Below are 18641 nucleotides of genomic sequence, written 5' to 3' on the forward strand. Positions count from 1 at the left end.
GAGTAGTGATTTTGACTCGTGCGTTATTTTGTATTATTGCAACAAACTTTTATTTGTCATCTTGGACCAGCAGAGAATAGAGTGTAGTAAATGTGATCCTTCAGAGTTATTTTTAAATAATGCGGAGTTAAACATCAAGGAGGTGGGAGGGTTCACAGTATTGTGAATTTACCAGCTGACTGCTGTTGGTTACTGCTGAGGGGCGCAAGTGCCACGTAATCAGAAGGAAATGCATTTCATTCTCTAGTAGGACGTGCAGCAGCGAACAGAGCAAAACCAGAGCCAAAACAAGTAGGCAAAGTAGTAGTTAACACAATTCATTGTGAATGTTTATTTGAATCCTTTCATCTGTCTTTGAAGGTGCACCATTTACTTGCTAAAGAGGTTTGAGGTACAAAGTACTGACCAGGCAGGCCATGACCGACAAGCCTTAGAAGCGGTGCAGGACAGCTCGGTGGAAAGTTGCCGACTAATGTAATACCTTAATCACCGTTGCTGGGCCTTTGCTCACTGTAACCCACTTCAGTGAGACAAATGTTGAAGTACTTTATTACCTTGGGATCTGGAAACGTAACAACAGCATATTTGAAAAATTGCAGATCTGTCACTGTGATAATGAGTAAACTGGTCTTGCTTGAAAGAACCTCGTCGTCTTAGCGTTAAACTAAGCTCAGACATTCCTGTCTCCCAGACGGTATTTTGTGTGCCTGGGCTGGAGATGGGTCAAGCAACTCAATGAGCTCAAGTATCAGCTCTCCTGGAACATCTAGACCACGTACTGGCATTAGTTTTTCATGATGCTGTTGCTATATAACAGATAACCTATTTCTAGAAAAAATACCTTCCCCTAAAAAAAAAATATGGGTGCTGTTTTTATTTTTACGTAAGTCATCGTGCCACCAGCCTTGTGTCGTGTCAGGCTTCTTAGCCTTCAATACATTTGTCACAGAAGTATGTGAAATTACCTTTGTTTCTGAAACAAAATTTAGAAGTATGATTTAATGAAATAGGGAGATTCTCAGGCTTCTTTAAGCCACAAGGGACTGGATTCCTCTTTGAATGAAATTGGATTTGTTGACTCATATTTCCCTATCTGCATGTGCTCCTTTTTTATGCACAGAGGAACAGATTGACAGGGTTTGTGGTTTTGCATCCGCAGATCAAGTCTGCGAACTCTCTCTCTAGCCTCCACACTTAATTTTTTATTTGTTTTTGTGAAGTGTAAGTCCCAAGACTTCAGAAAAAGAAAGATACTTTTTTCCCTTTAAGCTCCACAGAGTGAGTTCTGTAGCGGTGCTTAAGCCTGTGTTGAATTACCTAAATGGGAGGGTGGGAGTGGTAGAAAAGAGTGAGCTTAGAAAAGCTTAGAGCTCGAGAGACTTGGTGCTCATCTAATACAAATAAGAAAACGAGCCACAAGAAACCCCACTTACCGAGCTCCTTTGCTGTGGTGCTGACCCGCTGTGGGCTGAGACCTGCGGTGAGAATTCCAGAGCATGGTTCTGAGGTTGGACGTTCATTATCATAGAATGCTGTTTCTTGTGACAGCCCGTTCCCGCTGCTCCCTTCAGTCCCCACTGCAGCTTCAGCCTGTGTTTTACCCTCAGTCCCCCTTGTCCTCATCCCTCCCTGCCTTTCCCAAGCTGGTTTCTGCACGATCCCCGTCTCCCCTAAGAAGCCCAGTTTCTTGCTGCCATCGCATCGTTTGTTCTCCTTGTGGCCTCTCAACCTTCACCCTCGTGTGTTGTCATCTTCATTTAAGCTCTCTGGTCTTCAGGGTGGAGACAACCAGCTGCTCTGGATTCGTGCTTTCTCTTGTGCACCGGAGGGCACTTCTGGTACTGACCAGATTTATCGTCCCAGTGGTTCCCAAACCCTTATGGGCTTTCTCTTTCTCCCCAGGACTGCTGCGTGAGCTATGGTGGAATGTGGTATCTTAAGGGGACGGTGCAGTCTTGACAACGGTGGTGGCGGTTCCAGGTGATCTCCAGGATGAACGAGAGACCCTGCAGCGGTGGCACAGAGTAATGCCGCGTCCTTGGGTGCGTGGGGCAGGATGTGACCTCCCTTGGGGCACGTGGGCATTGCAGCCACAGACATCCCGACACACTCACGCTCCTCTCCGTGTGACTGCCCAGGCGCCAGAGCAACTGGAAGACGTTGGGACCCTGTCTGCAGCTTGATTAATCTGGGATTTCTAATGTATTTCAATTCTCGTTCTGTTTGGTTATAAAAAAAATAAAACCATATACTGACACAGACATGATGGAAAATCATGGCCTAATACTTTATTTTGTAAGTAATGCCAATAAATTAAATCTGTTTACAAACATCCCAGTTTTTGTTAAATACCTGTATGCCCACACTTCAGTCTGAGCACTGCAATAGCCCTTCGCAGCTCTCTATAACGAGAAGATCGTCATGTTCATGGAAACGTCAGGCCAGGGAGGGGGGAACAAAAATCACTGTCTTTGAACTCTGTACTACACAGCGATTGTTCTCACCTCGTCTGTGAAATGAGTTATTTGGAAAAGCACCTACATTTGGAACAGATGTGGAACGATGACGGGATTTCTTTTATTGGTGTGGGGTTTGTTTGAGGGATTTTCTTGCGTTACTGTTTGCCAATACAGGAAGGTAAGTACCCAGCTGCACCCTCCGGAAGGCATCCAGCTGTAGTTATCACACAGCAACAATGTAAAACCTCTATTTTGTGTAATTTTTTAAAATAAAATTTTATCACGAAGGTCAATTCTACCCCACCTTGTATTTGTCCAAGAAGAACTGGAAGCTGCACCCACTCCTCTTATAGCCTGGAGGCTTATGAAGGAAAGGTCAGGAATGGTTTAGCTGGGGTTCTTTGGGGGTACCAGGAGGTGCTGTCACAGGGAGGGCCTGTTGCACAGGGTGCAGTAACTGAGCTTTTTGTTACAGGTTTATGGTTGAAGCCAAACTGCGATGAGTTACCTTATAGGAATAGCCTGCTGCAAGCATCGCACAGCACAGTTACTTTACTGGTCGTGTTCTTTGCTGTAGTTTCCATCACATGAGAAGCTCAAGGAGATTCTATTTCATCTACTTATGCTCAGAACAGGCTGAGTTGAGTTGTTGTCTAAAGTAAGCATATTAAGGTACTTAATCCAGATAAGATTGGCTAAGAATATTGTTAGCATACTTACAGCATTTCACATTTCTGTGGAAAATGTCTATTTTTAAACTGCTAAAACTCTTCCATAATAAATAGTCTAGTGTAGTTCATTAACCACATCAATGTAATTGGGAGGCGTTTTAAGTTCAGGCTGTCGCTGCAGCCTTTGTCGTGGTCTCTGCATGCACCCGTGGCTGACACATCCCTGGTGCAGCCCCGAGCCACAGCGTCACCTCTGGCGTCACCTGAAAAGCTTCTCTCTGGGAAAGCCACGCTCTGAGAGAAGTTACGAAAGAAGGAACCAGCCTTGGAGGTTTTTATTGCACAGCAAAGTGTTAAAGCACAGCCAGAGCTTAGCCATGGCACAGGCAGCCAAGGGGAAGTTAGATCATAGAAGAATCAAGTAGTTTGGTGGAAAATTGGAGGATATTTTTAAAGCATAAAAATTGTATATATACAAAGTGCTCTAAATTAGCCAACAGTAAGTAAACCGCTGACTATCGCCTATTTAACCAAAAAGTCTAAATTGCTTTTGCATGTCTTGTGGTCCAGCAGGTGTGGATCCTCTTCCCCTAAAGCGGTGAGGAATATTAGTAGTAAATCATTTGTGACTTATTTAAGGTTACTGCCTTCCAGTGTCTGAGCTAGGCAGACCTCCAGCCTCTGGTGAGGATCAAAGTGTGAGAGAAGCAGTGACAGGACAGGGAACCCCGTGGCAGAAGAGCAGCTTTTCTGCCTTCCACACCCTACCCGCCCTTCTTTTTGAACAGTGCTGACAAACACCACAACTACGAGGAGAAGCTACTTTGTTCCCTCTGGATTTCTATCCCAGACAAGCCTGTCCTTTTCAATGTACTGTAACCTTTTTAAAACACAAATTTAATGGGAACTCCATCTGAGTCACGTAGGAAAGATGGCAGGGCTAGACAATGCAGGTGCCATCTGCACCAAGTTTACTGTTTCCAGATTGGCACAGATGGGCATAATTACTAGTTAGACATGTAGCTTAACTGGATTATTTATTTGCTTAGAAAAATACTCACAGGATTTAGATGCCCATTTTTAAATAGTTTTCCAGAATGCTGTACATGTTTTAGAGAAACTGACGTTACGAAGTCTTAATACTGCAGCTGAAGGACAGCTGTACACAAGCTTCGCGGGGCACAAGGTAAGGCAGACAGAACTGCAACAGCAGCAGCTGAACTAAAGCTGAGACACTGTCAACATTCTGTGTCGACTGTTTGGTGTATCTGGTACACCGCAGCAGCTCAGACAGGCAGCAAGTCCATTCCCAAGAACAGCTGACCAAATTAACTGTGACACCCTTTATACGGAGAAGGATGTCACCTTTCATTGTGCCTTCCCTCCCCCCCCCTTCATCTCTTAGCCTTTGTTTTCTTAAAGCACTTTTAAAGAACATACTTCTCCATGTTCTTTGTTTTTCAGAATTTGAATAGATATGAATTATTATTAGGTAGTAGAGAAGGAGAGGAAGAACAAGCGCACGGTCCTGTTTTCAGCAGGCTGTGTCCATCCTCCTGGCCCAGGCAGCGTGGGACAGATCCACCGCAGCTGACACAGGGAGCAAGAGACAAAACAGTATCATAAGGTTTTACCTGTCCCTTCTCCTTCAAGCACTTGGACTCTGTGGTATGTAAGACTAAAAGCTATTCCACTATGTCAACACTACTACTAACATTAAATAGCTAAATTGCAACTTTCTATCTTACCAAATACACGTAAAAACGTACTTTGCAGACATTCCACCCAAGAACAGTAGGCCCCAAATAACATACATAATCAATTCACAGTATCTTGCCTTAAGACAAAGTGCCCTACATAAGAAACCATACCTAAAAAGCCACGCAAACTTGACAGCAAATCCTTTCTTAGCAGGAAGACATTTATACTAATCTGCGGGAGAGCTTAGTGCAGGTGGAAGTGTGGTATTGGCTTAAGCCAAGCAGAGCACGGGCAGCTGCGCCAGCTCTCACCTCCCTGCCAAAGCAAGTTCCGCTGGACTGCTAGCGTCGCTCTCCAGAAACAAGGAGAGGCTCCCCTGGTACTGGTCAGGGGCTCTGCTTTTGTTAATCTTCTGCGGTTACAGGGCTAGATCACTGCTGCAAACCGGAGGAAAGCCTTCGTCTGGTTCCTTATGAGAAGTGCAGTACAGATTCCTCAGCTCTGTCGTTTTTGAAGTGGACTAAGGAAACTCGTGTCAGTTACTGCTCTGGCCAGAGACAATAAGTGTAGTACAAAGCAGCAGTGTAGTATTAAGCTCTGATGATTGTTTTCTTTACAACCACTAGTTTGTGTAACAGTGCTAAATAACATTAAATCTACCGCTACATAGGTACAGGGGGGACTAGCTGTTAACTAATGAGCTTGTTCACTACAGGTCTACAAGCCAATTCAAAACATTCATTTTGAGTGCTCAGGAAACACATCAGTATAAGGGGTCATCTGACATTTCTATCAAGTTTTTCCCCTTCTTGACTAACAGATTAGTCATCAACAGAAAACAGGTCATCAGCGTGTCCAGTGTCACGGCTGGGAGGAGAGGGACTTGTACTTAGCTCTGTGTTCATCTATTTCTTCCTTTGTTTTTCTGATACAGCTAAAAATTTCCTTGAAGAGTGCTTTATATTCAGGAAGAGCATTTGTGGGAGAGTCACTTAGCTCCACATTTGTGAATTCTTGATTGCTAGCTGAAAGATCATACTGGGTATTCCCCACATTTAGGTCTTTGGAATACTGCTTCAGCGTTTGTACAGCCTTGTGTTTCAAAGAATCTTCATCCATTTGACACTTCTTCAACAGTTCCTCATACTTCACTTTCAGAGCATTATACTGAGCATCAACTTCATTAAGTACAGAGATTCCTCGCTGCTTCACAGCTTCAGCTCTCCTAATACACGTTTCTTCATGGCCCCTCAGGATGTCTCCACCTGTGGCGCTGCTCAGGAACGTTTCACTGCTGCTTCGTTTCAGTGCCTTCTTCTCCAGCTCCGATACAGTCAGAAGTCCATCATCTGCCGGGCTCTGACCGAGCTCCCTTTCTAAAGATTCCTTGAATGAAATGAAAAAGGATTCTGGCACCAATTTCTCTGCATTATGGAATGTGTTTTCAGACTGAAGTATTTGTCGCATTTCAGCTACTTCCGCTTCCAGCTCCTCTGCACGAGCCCGATACAAGTCTATATCAACAAGCCTCTGTTCAAGGTCACAGTTTTCTTTTACCATAAGACTATATTCCTCTTCCATCGTTACCCTTTTCTCTTTTTCTAGGTTAAGTTGGGCTTGCAGAACTGTAACTGCCTTTTTTAAGTTCTCATTTTCTTCTTCTAGAGGACTTAACTGACTATCCATTGAAGTAATCTTTTCTGCAAACACATGATCATAAACAAAATACCTGCAGAAAGAAAAATAAGTATTATCAAATGTAGGAAGGACAGCTGACCACACCTCCTCAAGTTTTCCTGTCCTGGGTAGTTAATGACAGATTTAAATTGTGTGCTAACACGCCTCACAGTATACACAGCAGTCATGGATGGACCTATCAGCCCATTTAATAATCAGAACGGAGTTTGTCAATATGCCATCAAATCTAGCCTCTCAGCTTAAGCGGAATGGCAGTTCATTAACAGTTTCAAGTTACAGACAAGCTTATCGAATAACTAGACCTACAATTTAAGTTTAAATAAACATTGCCTTCATGTATCATGCAATATTTTCTGACACTCATTTTTTTTCTGCAGCACTCCATGCTTGTAACTTTTATCACTGCTGATTGTGGAAAAGAGCTTCAAAATTGACAAGGCAACTCTGTAGGATGGGATTTCCACAAGCCTTTGGCAGTTTGAAGGAACCCACTTACCTTTTGACTTGACAAGAAATAACTTCTTTTTGGATGTACAGATTTATTCTACAGTCCTACCTCCATGTAGTGCTGAAGCCCACACACAAAAGCCTGTTCTGCCTGTCTGTGCAGGTGCTGCGCTTACGAAATTATCTTCTAGGACTGAAGCTAGTTTGAGCTTTCACCCCAGCTGACTGTCCTGATGGGCAAACTAACACAGTTCAGCTGGGCAGAAATGCTCTAAATTAAAAAAGCAGCCCAGAGCTCCAGGCACCATTTTACTAGCTTAAGCATCATTTGAACCAGCTAAAGTTCAGGAAAACTCTTGCAGGAATCCTGCCTGCCTTCAAAAGAAAATATCCACAGATATCCATGGAAAGGGTAAGTTACAGAAAATATTTTGCATTTAGGATGTTTGTTTCTCAGATTTTTATCTGACTGGAAAAAAAAAAGTGGGGTGTAAATTGCTCTAATCTTTCAAGGCTACCATTTGATATGGTTGGAGACTTTGGGTGAGAACCTTTCAAGACAGAAAGCGGAACCTGCAGCTCCTCGCACACAAAGAGCAGTGTGGTCTAGAAGTATGCCAGAAGCAGTGGCAACACCACACGGTACAGGACTGCGCAGATATTTTTCCTAGTTGTGACTGTTAGATGTTTTTCTGCTAGCTTGACATCTATGCTCATGCCTTAGTTTTAAAAGCTTTGCTTAAAATAATTTCTGTATTCTCTTTGCTATGCAAGGTAAAAAGTCTTACTGGCGAAGGTCATACAGCTCCTTCAAACATGAGAAACTGTGCATTGATCTTGGCTGGTCAGATCTCTCATGGCTCATCCGGCCTCGTCCAGTCTTTTTCAATTCTTCTACTTGCCGCTGCAGGTCATCTATGTGCGTTTGCAGATTTTCAATAGTCTCTGTCAAGCTAAAAGGTGAAGGACTGCTGTTAAAACATTTGAGCATTTAGTCAAGGACACGGGAATTTCCCATCCCCTCACATTGTAGTTTCTTCTCTGAAGGCTGCTCTGCGGTCCCAAAAGACCTTTAAATTAAACTATCCTTTCAATTTAACAGTATTGTCTGTAGACTCCACTAGACAGAGACAGCCACCCAATAGCTACACAAATAGACTTGGACTGCTCTTTTTCGTATTACCAACTGGGGGCAGGCAAGGGGGGGATCTAGTAAAAGTTTTTTACCTTAATATCTTTTGTTGTGAAGCCCTGCTTTCTGCAACGAGTTTTTGATTAGTGTCTTCAAGTTCTCTTGCTGTCACATCCAGCTGTTCATAGACTTTTGCATGCTGATCATTCATCTGACGCAAAAGCTCCACTTGCTTTGTGAGGTACTGCAAGACAGTATTGCTGTTACTAGATTACACTTGACACAAAGATAGGACTAGTATTCTGCATTTTTATTCACATTCATAGAAAAAAAAAAAGCTACTAAGTTTCAGAAACGTAGATGCCAGTGGTTGCCTTGGAAAGCATTCAGTTGAAAAGGCACTATCAGTAACTCAGCTTGCCTTTGTCCTGGCGGATCAGCAGCCTTTTACCCAGAGGAGCTGGGTCTCCTTTATCGGTGTTTGTCTGTCCGTGCTGCAGGTGGCTTTTGCAGCGCTCAGGCTGTCGGGCTTGGGTTTGCTGTACTGCAGCCATCACCGACAGAGCCTGGAACCCAGACTTCAACATAGCCCTTAACTACCCACTCAGTCCTTCTAAAAGCTGCAGTGGGCTCCAACAGAAATATTCTAACAGCACTGACCCAACAATTTTCTTAGCATTAAAACTGAAATATTGGGTAGCACTACCCATAATTAATTTATTTTCAACTGACCTAAGTTTTTCCAGTCTGAAGCAGCATCAGGTTCAGCAGAACAGTGTTTTGGTTGTGGTCAGACTTAAGACAGTACATGGGCTATTATGTGTCAGGAAGTATAATCAAATTATTGAATTTAATCTTTAATTACTCCAGTTACTGTAATCCCAAACAAAGGTCTCCACATGATGTATTCTCATTTTAACCCGCTTTAGTTTTACAATTTACGATATAGACTGTTAAGGTAATTGAATGATGTCAGAAAGAGCAGTTAACAATCACCTAAGGCTCTTAATACAAGTGTCTTATATTGTCTCACCCAGGATAGGACTGATCCAGTTTTAAAAAATCTACATGAGAATTTGCATCAAACAGACTTGAACAAGAAAACTAACCCTTTAAATCTGAAATACTTTGTTCTTCCATAGAATTTATTTCTTGCAATATACTCGGTATTACTACATGCTACTTACGGAAAAGTAAACTTCAAGTAGGAACACCCAGCAGACTTCTAGGCAGAATTACTTTCTTTACATAGGCCTGTTACGTACTCAAAACTTCTAATATTCTACTTAACCTTTTACCGCATTAAAAGATTGGTGGGTTTACATTTTAGGCAATTTAAGAACGGATAATAAGTTAATCTAGGACTAGTAACTGCTACATACAGACTTCTAGAAGATCAACCTGATAGAAGTTGGCTAGTTCCTTTTGTAGCCTGTGTGCACATGACAGAGGATTTACACAAAAATAGTATGTGGATTAGCAGCAGAATCTCAATGTGACCCAGTTCAGATTAACTTTCCCTATTGGTTTTTCTCAGAAGGAGCTGGAGATCTTCAGACTTTCTTCAGCAATATGACCATGGCTAAACACAGAAGCCAAGGCTTTGGGGCCAGAATTAGATGTTACCATTTATTACAATGGGCATTTGCAGAAGTTTTGGACGAATGGAAGAGCTGAAGCACTGTTTTCTCCACCTTGCATCTCCAGCATCTTCAGTGCTGGTGTCAAATTGGCCTGGTATAACCAGGCCACCAAAACAAAGTATAGATGTGGTAATAAATACTTTAGATTTCATTTACCTCCCCTGTAACTGAGCACCTAATGTGAAACAGCAGTCGAGACTTCTTGCATTCTACCACAGGATAAAAGGAGAGAGTGAGTATTTCTGATGTCTGAGTTCTGAGAAGAGATTCAGACAAGAATTACGTTGCCCTTTCAATCCAGCGTTTATTACATCTACAATGATTAGTTAGTGGCACACGTGTCAGCACAGAGGTCAGATACAATGATCCAAAGCTATAAAACGCTTAATATGTTAGCATTTAATATATTTGATGTAATCTTAAGCATCCCAAAGCCTTTGACCCTTCCTTTTCAGTGCTGACAAGGTAGTACCGTATTTCAGAATGATTTCATAGCCAGTTCTAGATTTTGCTACCCATAAGATGCAAATTAATAGGAAAAAAAACCCCAGAGATTTACACTGATACACTGCACTGAAAAATCTAGTCAAAAACGCAGCAGAGTAGCTACGGGAACAGCTGAAAGATCACCTTTAGGTTACAGAGACAAGCACTTGAAAATTAGGAAAATAGCACAGAGACTAGATATGTCACTTGCACGTGTATCCTGTGTACTGGGGTATCTTGTGTTGCCACAAAAGACAGGTATGAAAATAACTGACTGAACTGCTTTTACCAGCTAAAAAGTACTGCACCTTGCATATGCTAACTTTATTGCCATTTGTTTCAGTTAATTCCTTTAACAATTTCTTCTGTCAGTAAGCTAATATATTCAGTTCCTCTGTCTTGAGGTTCTCTGGCTATTTGAAGGGGTTCATTTGATTTTCCCTTTTCTACCAGAAATCCAGATGCAAGAGATATTTCTCTGGAGAAATAAATATTTTGAGTTGCTATCACACTCTTAAACTGCACAGGGAAAAGAAGACAGGTGGTAGAACTGAGAACATAGCATGTTACTACAGGAGGTATGAATACAGCCTACAAGTTCTTTGACCCAACACAGTAAGTTGGGCAAATAAAGGTGCAGGCACTACTTACATCAAAAGCATCACAAAAACTGTTCTCCCACCTCTCTCCCCCCAACTGGGAGGGAGCTAACAGGATAACCCAATATACACTCCTAGCCATGTTGGGGGAGAGGAGGAAAGAGAAGAAAGAGGTATCAAAGACTTCAAAAATAGTATTGCACAAGTCTTGATTTGGTTTTTTGATTGGCTAAGCAAAAGCAGATATTGAGAGAATAAATTAGTCTGTCACTGCCCGAGGTTGTCTGAACGTACAAGTACTTGACCCTGCAACACACCAACCACAGATCACTGCTGGAAGGACACTTCTGACCACTCCTGGGGCTGAAGCTCTCTTACATAGTCAATAAACACTAACCCACTAAAAAAGCTTAAGCAAATAAACTGGCTTAAACCAACAGGATATTACATCCTTAATGGTGCTAGAATATTTCTATAAATGAATGCAGCTTAGCAATAATATATTTTCCATATTTCAAGATAGCATGAAAATACAGCTGCTTATTACATAGCTACACTCAATGAGCCGGGTTAGTTATCTGTTGCAAAGTTATGCTGGGTTATTTCAAAAGGTGGGTTGTAACTGTGTTAAACACTTCCTTAAACATGAGTGTTCATACAGGTGTTGAATCAGAGGTAGAACAGTATTTGTATTGCACCTTGAAGTGTTTGTCCTCTCTAGGTCTTTCAAATTAATATTCTTATAAAAACCATTCATGGCAATGAGTTATTTAGGTGTCTTCATAAGTAAATACATTTTTTGTAATTCTGTGGCACTAATCTAAACATCAGCGATGTATCACAGAATGATTAGGGTAACAAAGATCACGTAGCACATAATAGAGGAAAGAGTCAAAGTATGAGGTGTAAAGCAGAAGTATCTTATAAAAAAAAAAAATACACCCAGAAATTGTGCATCACCTAATAGAAATGCTGCATTTGTGTTAATGTGACTTCTTTAAAGACACCTATATATCTGTAAGCATTAAGCTTAAGATTCTTTAATTAATGTAATTAATGTTACCACTACAGTGGTAATTAATGTTACCACTACAGTGTTTTAAGTTGCAGCTGTACAAAATTCACACACCGTCCATAACTGTGCAAGTACTGCCTGCAGTACTCAGGAACTCGAAGGAACTCAGATTTGATAAGTCTAGTGTGTAGCGGTCACAGCCTGTTCCCTGCGATTCAGAACCAAACTGAAATGCTGACTGCCCTTCCAATATGTTGTCAGTCAGCAAAGTACTGAATATTTAATAATTTCATTATTAGAGACCATGCATTGTCCTCTAACAGCTGAAAAAAATTAATTATGCTGACAAGTAGTCAAGAACTGCAAGAATACAGACAATATTATAAAAAAAAAAATTGCCAAAAATGGCCATGTTTTTCACCAAGTAACACTACGATGAGTGTTTTTGAAAGGGTGGTTATGATCCCCCCCCACCCCCGGAAAATACAGAACAATATATCAACTATATCCTGTATGTAGATACTATTTAAGTGTTTGGTTTTGCCGTTTTGGGAGTTGGTTGGGTTCTTGTTGCTGTTGGATTTTTGTTTGGTTGGTTTTTTGTTTGTTTGTTTTTGTTTATTTGTTTGGTTTTTTAAATTGAAAGAGACTTTAGCTTCCTTTACCACAGCTCAGTTTAGTGGAAGTATATTTCCTCAGATTTTACTTAAGTCTCTCTCCTGCATTTACCAGCATTTAAATTTCAGTGCTGTAATCACTAACAGCTATAATATATTTATTTATTTATTTATCATCATATAATTTAATGGCAAGATCAGCAAAGTTTAGCAATAAAATAACTGAAGTAATTTCTCTGTATAAAAAGAAAAATACCAGTCACTTTTAATTAAGCGAGCCAAATCAAATATGAAGTTTAATGGCACAAAGCGTCCAGCAATCAGACAAACAGTTCTAACTATGATCGATCCTGTACCGGTTCTCAAATTCTCAAAGTAGCAGAAGTGGTTAAAGGTTGTTCAGTATTGTTCTTTGAAGTGTCCATCAGGTGTCAAGAAATTCAGATCTCTACTTGTGTGCTATTATGTTGTCGATGAAGGTGCTTTAACACTTGGATCCCTTAAATATTTACCTCTATCTCCTGCAGTTGCTCTTGATTTGTTGCATACATTTGCTGTAAAGATTCTTCTAGTTCAGTGTTACGGTCCAGTAGTGTCTTCCCAAGCTCAGCAGCAAGGTGAAGATCTAAACAAAGCAGTCATGTTGCACATAAGTTATAGAGCCAATAATACAAATTAATTTTAAAGCATTTTAATCAAATACTTGAGTTGTTTTTTTATTGATGTTGTAACTGCTTTAAATTTTTTCCAGTATTCAAAAAGAAAGTTAGCTTACACATAAGTAGAACACTCATATACCATCTATAATACAAGTCTAAGTCAGTCCTGAAACCTAGGAGATACTCTTATTTCATGAAGCTTCCTTAGTTCCTCCTTTGGTCCGTCAGCCACATCCAGCCGCCTTCTCTTCACTTCCCACATCTGCCCAGCACCGCACCAGCATCTCCCCCCAAGGTGTCTGTTAGCTACACCTTGCCACGTTTACAGCACTGACATGGGAAGAATAAGCATAAAAGACCCTGTAAATGTTCATCCTGTTTTTCTGTCGGGTTCTCACATCAGACCAGACCCAGGCCAAAGCTGGCTGCACTCTGCTTTGCTTTGCTGTTCTTCCCCATTACCCCTTCTCCAAGCAGCTTAGGTCATATAGGATGAAAGTACTAAATGAAAGTTTCAGATGCTTTTTATGGTGAAACAATAATATCAAAAGACATAAAACTGAGAAAGAAATGTAGCTGTTCTGCTTTTCAGGCTCATAAACCTAGGAGACAAGAATTGGTTTACGTGCTCCAAAACATCATTTTAAATGTCATTTGTTCTCAGGCACTTAATCTCAATTTCACTTCAGTCATCTTCAATCACCTCCAGGGTACAGTGACTGTAGTTGTTTCAAATTAAGAAACAAGTCATCTGAACACAAAGTTCCTTTCTAGAAGGAAGCTTGATATCTGTTTAACAGCATCAGTCGTGCTAGATATTTTATAGTATTATGTTTAAAGGCGTGAGTAACTTAAAAGCTAACACAATGTGACGAAATAAATCTTGGTGTTATTGCTAAAATTGCAGTTACTCGGTGCAGGGTATTACATGTTAAGAATCCAACATATTTCTAAAAATCTCTGATTTTTCCACCTCCTTCCCATCACCTGGACCATGACCAGGTCATCTCCTGCATGCATGCAATATAATCTTGTTCGCTTTCACATAGAACATCACTAATGGCAAAGAGACAGAAAAAAAGTCAAGAAAAACTTAAGACTCACTTCAAGACGACTTAAATTAATATACAAGAGAGATGTATTGCATCGTTGATAGCTGTAGCTAAACGAGAAAACACATTCCATTTTCATTTGATTAAGATGCCCTTGTTTTAACGTGTTATCTTACCTCTTTCCTGCCCTTTCCCAATTATCTTATCTGCTAGTTGTTGTAAGGGTTAGAACACTGTTCCAAGATTGTTATGTACTAACCTTCAGTTTGGCAGCCTGTCCAAAACGACTATTCCATCTACAGATGTAAGCCAAAGACCAAATACAGACTTACAAGGACAAGTGAGTAGGAGCATTTGTCTATTAAGTTGTAGATGTCCAATTCTGGCAAAACAACAGCTGTGATATTCTTTACACATTATTTATAGCTATGGTGCATTGTTTCCTACCTTAAGGTCAGATTCTTAGAATACATGCTGCAAAAATTACTTAAAACAAATCACACTGCATGGGAGTTCTTCAGAGTTTCAAGAGATGTATGACTAAGGGCCACACAGCATACTCATCTGTACTTTGGCGCTCATCCTCACACAGCTTTCTCTTTGTAAAAGAAACATAGCCAGTTCTAGAGCTGAGGTTTGAAGTATTTGGATAAGGACACCTTAAGCCATCCTGCTCAAGTTTTTCCATTTTGAAACAGAGATATTACATTTTTTTACCCATGGACAGAATAACTTCCAGTCAAACACCAAGCTCTATCACATTACAGAATACTGTAGTCTTCAAATCCAGTGAATCTATCATCCTATGTGAAATGGAGTCCCGATTCAAAAGTTCTCACACAACACAAATCTTTACTAGGAGCCACAATCTTTAAAGCTAGTCAGCACTACTAGCATCATTCAAGGCAAAGACTAAAAAGTCCATTCTTTTATTTAAATAGAATAAGAGCTTTAGAGAGGATTTAGGATTATGTTAAAGACGTAATGCATAATGGAATTACTTGCTGCCATTTCCCTTCCCAAAGTGAAAGTTTGTTTTGATGTTTAAGTACATTTAGGAGTTGATCGTTTCATTCTTAAATGCCCTCTCATCTACTAAATCAAGTAGCACATACCACACACTACTTGGAATACAACATGATTAATAGAATTCATGTCATTATACTTACATGCTCATTTTGTTCATTCGAATGGCAGAGTTACTATGGGAGAAGCATGCTATTTTTTAATTAAGGCAATTTGTTTCCAAGGGGTAGAAGACGAGTGGAAGAACTCAGGAACATGCAATAAAACCCTAACTCCTACCCCTAGAGAAAGCAAGAACTGAAACAATTCCGCCTCTTCTAAAATTAAGAATTTGCTTTGCACCTATTTTTCTACATTGTTAAGTACCTATAAGCCTTTTATAGAGCAAATTTTAAGAGTAAGATATGCAATATATATGTTCTCCAGATACAGAAGGAAAACAGTTAATTTACATTTCTCTGTTACAATACTGCATTTTCTGCTGTAAATTTATGTGAAGTAACAGCTAAGTTCTGCCACGGACACACATTTTTCCTTTTCACCATGAAGATGTAAGCAGAGAGGTTTTTAATAATGCAAACTGTGTAAATGCAGACCTTAAGATCTTCGTTTTAGTACATCTCATCAGTTGTACTGGTGTTTAACAGCTCTGTCAGAAATCTCTAAACCAAAACAAGACTTCAGTGATAGGTCTTCTGTGATGTTAAATAGCTCTCACCAGCACTTCACAATCTCTTCTGACAGCGTTACTATAATTGAGAAAGAGATAAAAACAGTACCGAAATCCTTCTCTTCTACTTTTTTGTAACCCACCTAATAAAATGATTCAGAGAATTTTCAATCTAAAAATAAGCCTGTTTTTTTTTTCCCCAACAGCAAAAGGCATTAGTAGTGCAACCTATATAAGTAAGCCTAGTTGAAGTTTATTTAATTATAAAATTAAACCTTTTTTTTTTTTTTTACTTAGCTTCATGTTTCCTGCTCCATGTTCAGATTACTCACTTTAACAGAACAGAGGGTAACAGCAAGATGTAAAAAGAGCAGTCATACAAAAGAATTCTTTTTCAAAGGTCAGCATACTGTGGCAAAACATGGATGTTGCAGAAGGAAGGAGGGCTGTTCCCATCCTTAGAAAGAATTCAGAAACATTCTGTTTTCATGAACAGCATGCCGGAAAAGCGCATCTCCATTGTCAAGGCAAGTTTTTGGTGCATATGGAGACTATAAATGTTTTTCCAAAGCCCAACCCTAATTAAATTTCAAAGATTGGCTGACAAGGACTACAGGCTTGTTTCAGGGTGCTTCCTAATGTTTTATAACCTAGGTTCTCTCATAAACCTACTCCTCAGTTTTTCAATGTGCACTGATTGTTTGGGTTGTGAAAAGTTTCAAGAGACCTGGACAAGCAATCTTACTTCTCTGTTTACATACGTTGGTATTGCTTTAGTCTTAAGAGAAGGAAGAGTATCTTTCAGACTCCAGGAATAAAGTGTTACAGGAACATTAAAAAAAAAACCACATTCCTGTAAAGAATGTCTTCTTTGCGTTTCAACTTGCCCATCAGTTTATTTTCCTTCTTTCCCTTTTGGCAAGGCTATCATCACTTCTGTTTAGGCTTGTAAAGAGATAATGCCCAGAAAAAGATTGTTCAAACGTTGAGAGAGCATTAACTCAAATTAACATGCTCAAAATGCACAAGCCTCTAGAATGGAATACCATTTCTTAAAAGTTCTGAACAGAGAGCCAAACGGTGATTATTTCACTCGTTTTAATTAAAAAATGAAATTAAACATCAAAAAGACAAAAAGTCAGTTGCTATACATGTAAAGTCTATTTGTAGGTCTTCTACCCCATAAACACTGACATAGTAAAAACATCGCTACATCATGTCTTCAGATTCTCAACTCTTCCCTTTCACAGCAGACTAGGGTTTCCGGATCTTATTTAAATTGATTAGCTTATATCCTAGAGCCTCGAAAACATCTATTTTGAGCAAGGAGTACATAAATACAGCTTTCAAACAGTTAGCCATTTTATAGTCAAAGCATACAATTAGAGACACCTATTCTTGTCTCAAAAAAAAAAAGTTTCTGCTGTCAGATGCCTGATCTCAGTGTGAAAACAGCCTAGCTAGAAAGAGCTTTCAAAAGTACCTTTGTTTATATGCTTTATAGTGCGGTAGCACTCACCAATCCCAAGAATTAGTGTACTTCAACGTAAAAGCATGAGGCTGGAGCAGGTTTGCAGGAAGCCACTTCACAGCTTTGAGCTGGCCTTTTAAAAAAAACTCGGGATTTATAACAAAAAGCAGGACTAAGTCAATACCAGTCGTAGATGCCACTAAACTCTTAGTTTAGGAAAGGAAATTGCACATTCTTTCCGTATCGTGTCTGTAGAAGACTCTTAGTCCAATTTTACTTGGTGTATTCCTGTGACTCCTTCCTTATCTGTGAAATATCTTTTACCTCTAGCACGTATTGTTTAAGACCTATTGACAGAATGACATACAGGAGCTAGATACATATAATTCTGATACGCAGTGAAGTTATTCGTGTATTTTATGATGAAAACTTAGAAAGTTTTTAACAGTGGACCTGCACCTAACCGAGCACAGCCGCACTGACAGCTCCGTGGCTGTAAGCCCTCACAGAACGGCTCCGCGGGGCGCCGCGCAGCCCGCCCGCCGCCCCCCCTCATGACGCCCTCTCAAGGTGCGATTTTCCGGGGATCCGCTCCCCGCCCGCACACCCCCCTCTCGGCGGGACCCGGGCACGGCTGGGTTGTGCTGCGGCAGCCCCTTCCCTCAGACAAAGGCGGCTGCAGTCCTCAGCGGTAGCAGCAGAGCCTGCGCCCAAGGCGGCGGGAAGCGCGGCCCTGAGGGGAGACCGGGCTCCCGGCTCCACAAGCCCCGCTCCCGCCGCCGCCGCCCCGCGACCCTCACCGGCAGCTCCGGCTCCGGCCCCTTCCCGCCGCCCCGCCCGAGCGCCGGCGTCTCCCCCGGGCTCCGCGCTGCCGCCGTGGCGGTGCCCTGCGCCCGCCCGCCGCCCCCTCCCCTCACGCGCCCTGCCCGCCGCCCCTGCCCTCACACGCCCCCCGCCGCCCTGGCTCACCTTGCTGCAGGTCCTGCTGGTCGTACCAGGGCTCATCCTCGCGGATCTCGAACTCCTCCACCAGGCTGTCGGCCAGCATCGCGCCCCTTCCCCTCACGGCGCGGCGGCAGGACGAGGCGGCAGCGCGGCGGCAGGACGAGGCGGCAGCGCGGCGGCAGGACGAGGCGGCAGCGCGCCCGCGGGCCGGTTCCCTCGCGGCGGGCGGTGGCGGGGCACGGCAGCCGCTCCTCTCCTTAAAAGCCGCCTCCGGCCATTGCCGAGCGTTTCCGGAGTTTGCCGAACCTCTCCCCCTTCTGGCCGGGCTGCGCCGAGCTGCCGGCGGCAAC

At 41.7% G+C, this 18641-nt stretch overlaps 2 protein-coding genes across 5 annotated transcripts in view; one reads left to right on the forward strand and one right to left on the reverse strand.

Annotated features, from left to right (window-relative positions):
* Nucleotides 1–2750, forward strand: part of POLR3E (RNA polymerase III subunit E) — a 30633-nt gene extending 27883 nt beyond the window's left edge. For 2 of the 4 annotated variants that reach the window (XM_074158791.1, XM_074158793.1), the window contains one exon: nt 1903–2750. In XM_074158791.1, coding sequence (XP_074014892.1) covers nt 1903–1959 — 57 coding nt within the window. In that variant the 3' untranslated portion in view covers nt 1960–2750. The remainder of the gene's footprint in view (nt 1–1902) is intronic. The other 2 variants (XM_074158792.1, XM_074158794.1) reach the window with 1 other exon arrangement.
* On the reverse strand, nt 2274–18541 carry CDR2 (cerebellar degeneration related protein 2). Its single transcript, XM_074158795.1, has 5 exons — nt 18316–18541; nt 12981–13093; nt 8204–8352; nt 7765–7929; nt 2274–6560 (listed from the first exon to the last, which is right to left on the reverse strand). The coding sequence occupies exons 1-5, from the start codon at nt 18392–18394 to the stop codon at nt 5693–5695; spliced, it is 1374 nt and encodes a 457-aa protein (XP_074014896.1). The 5' UTR covers nt 18395–18541; the 3' UTR covers nt 2274–5692.
* Nucleotides 18542–18641: the final 100 nt, after the last annotated feature.

This window comes from Numenius arquata, chromosome 14 (assembly GCF_964106895.1).
Source record: "Numenius arquata chromosome 14, bNumArq3.hap1.1, whole genome shotgun sequence".
Classification (NCBI taxonomy): Eukaryota; Metazoa; Chordata; class Aves; order Charadriiformes; family Scolopacidae; genus Numenius; species Numenius arquata.

Coding starts and splice junctions, on each gene's coding strand:
- CDR2 (XM_074158795.1), bottom strand. CDS start 18,394: ATGCTGGCCGACAGCCTGGTGGAGGAGTTCGAGATCCGCGAGGATGAG. Junction 13,094..18,315: donor CCAGCAGGACCTGCAGCAAG/GTGAGCCAGGGC, acceptor TGCTTTGTTTAG/ATCTTCACCTTGCTGCTGAG. Junction 7,930..8,203: donor TCACAACAAAAGATATTAAG/GTAAAAAACTTT, acceptor TTCACCTTTTAG/CTTGACAGAGACTATTGAAA.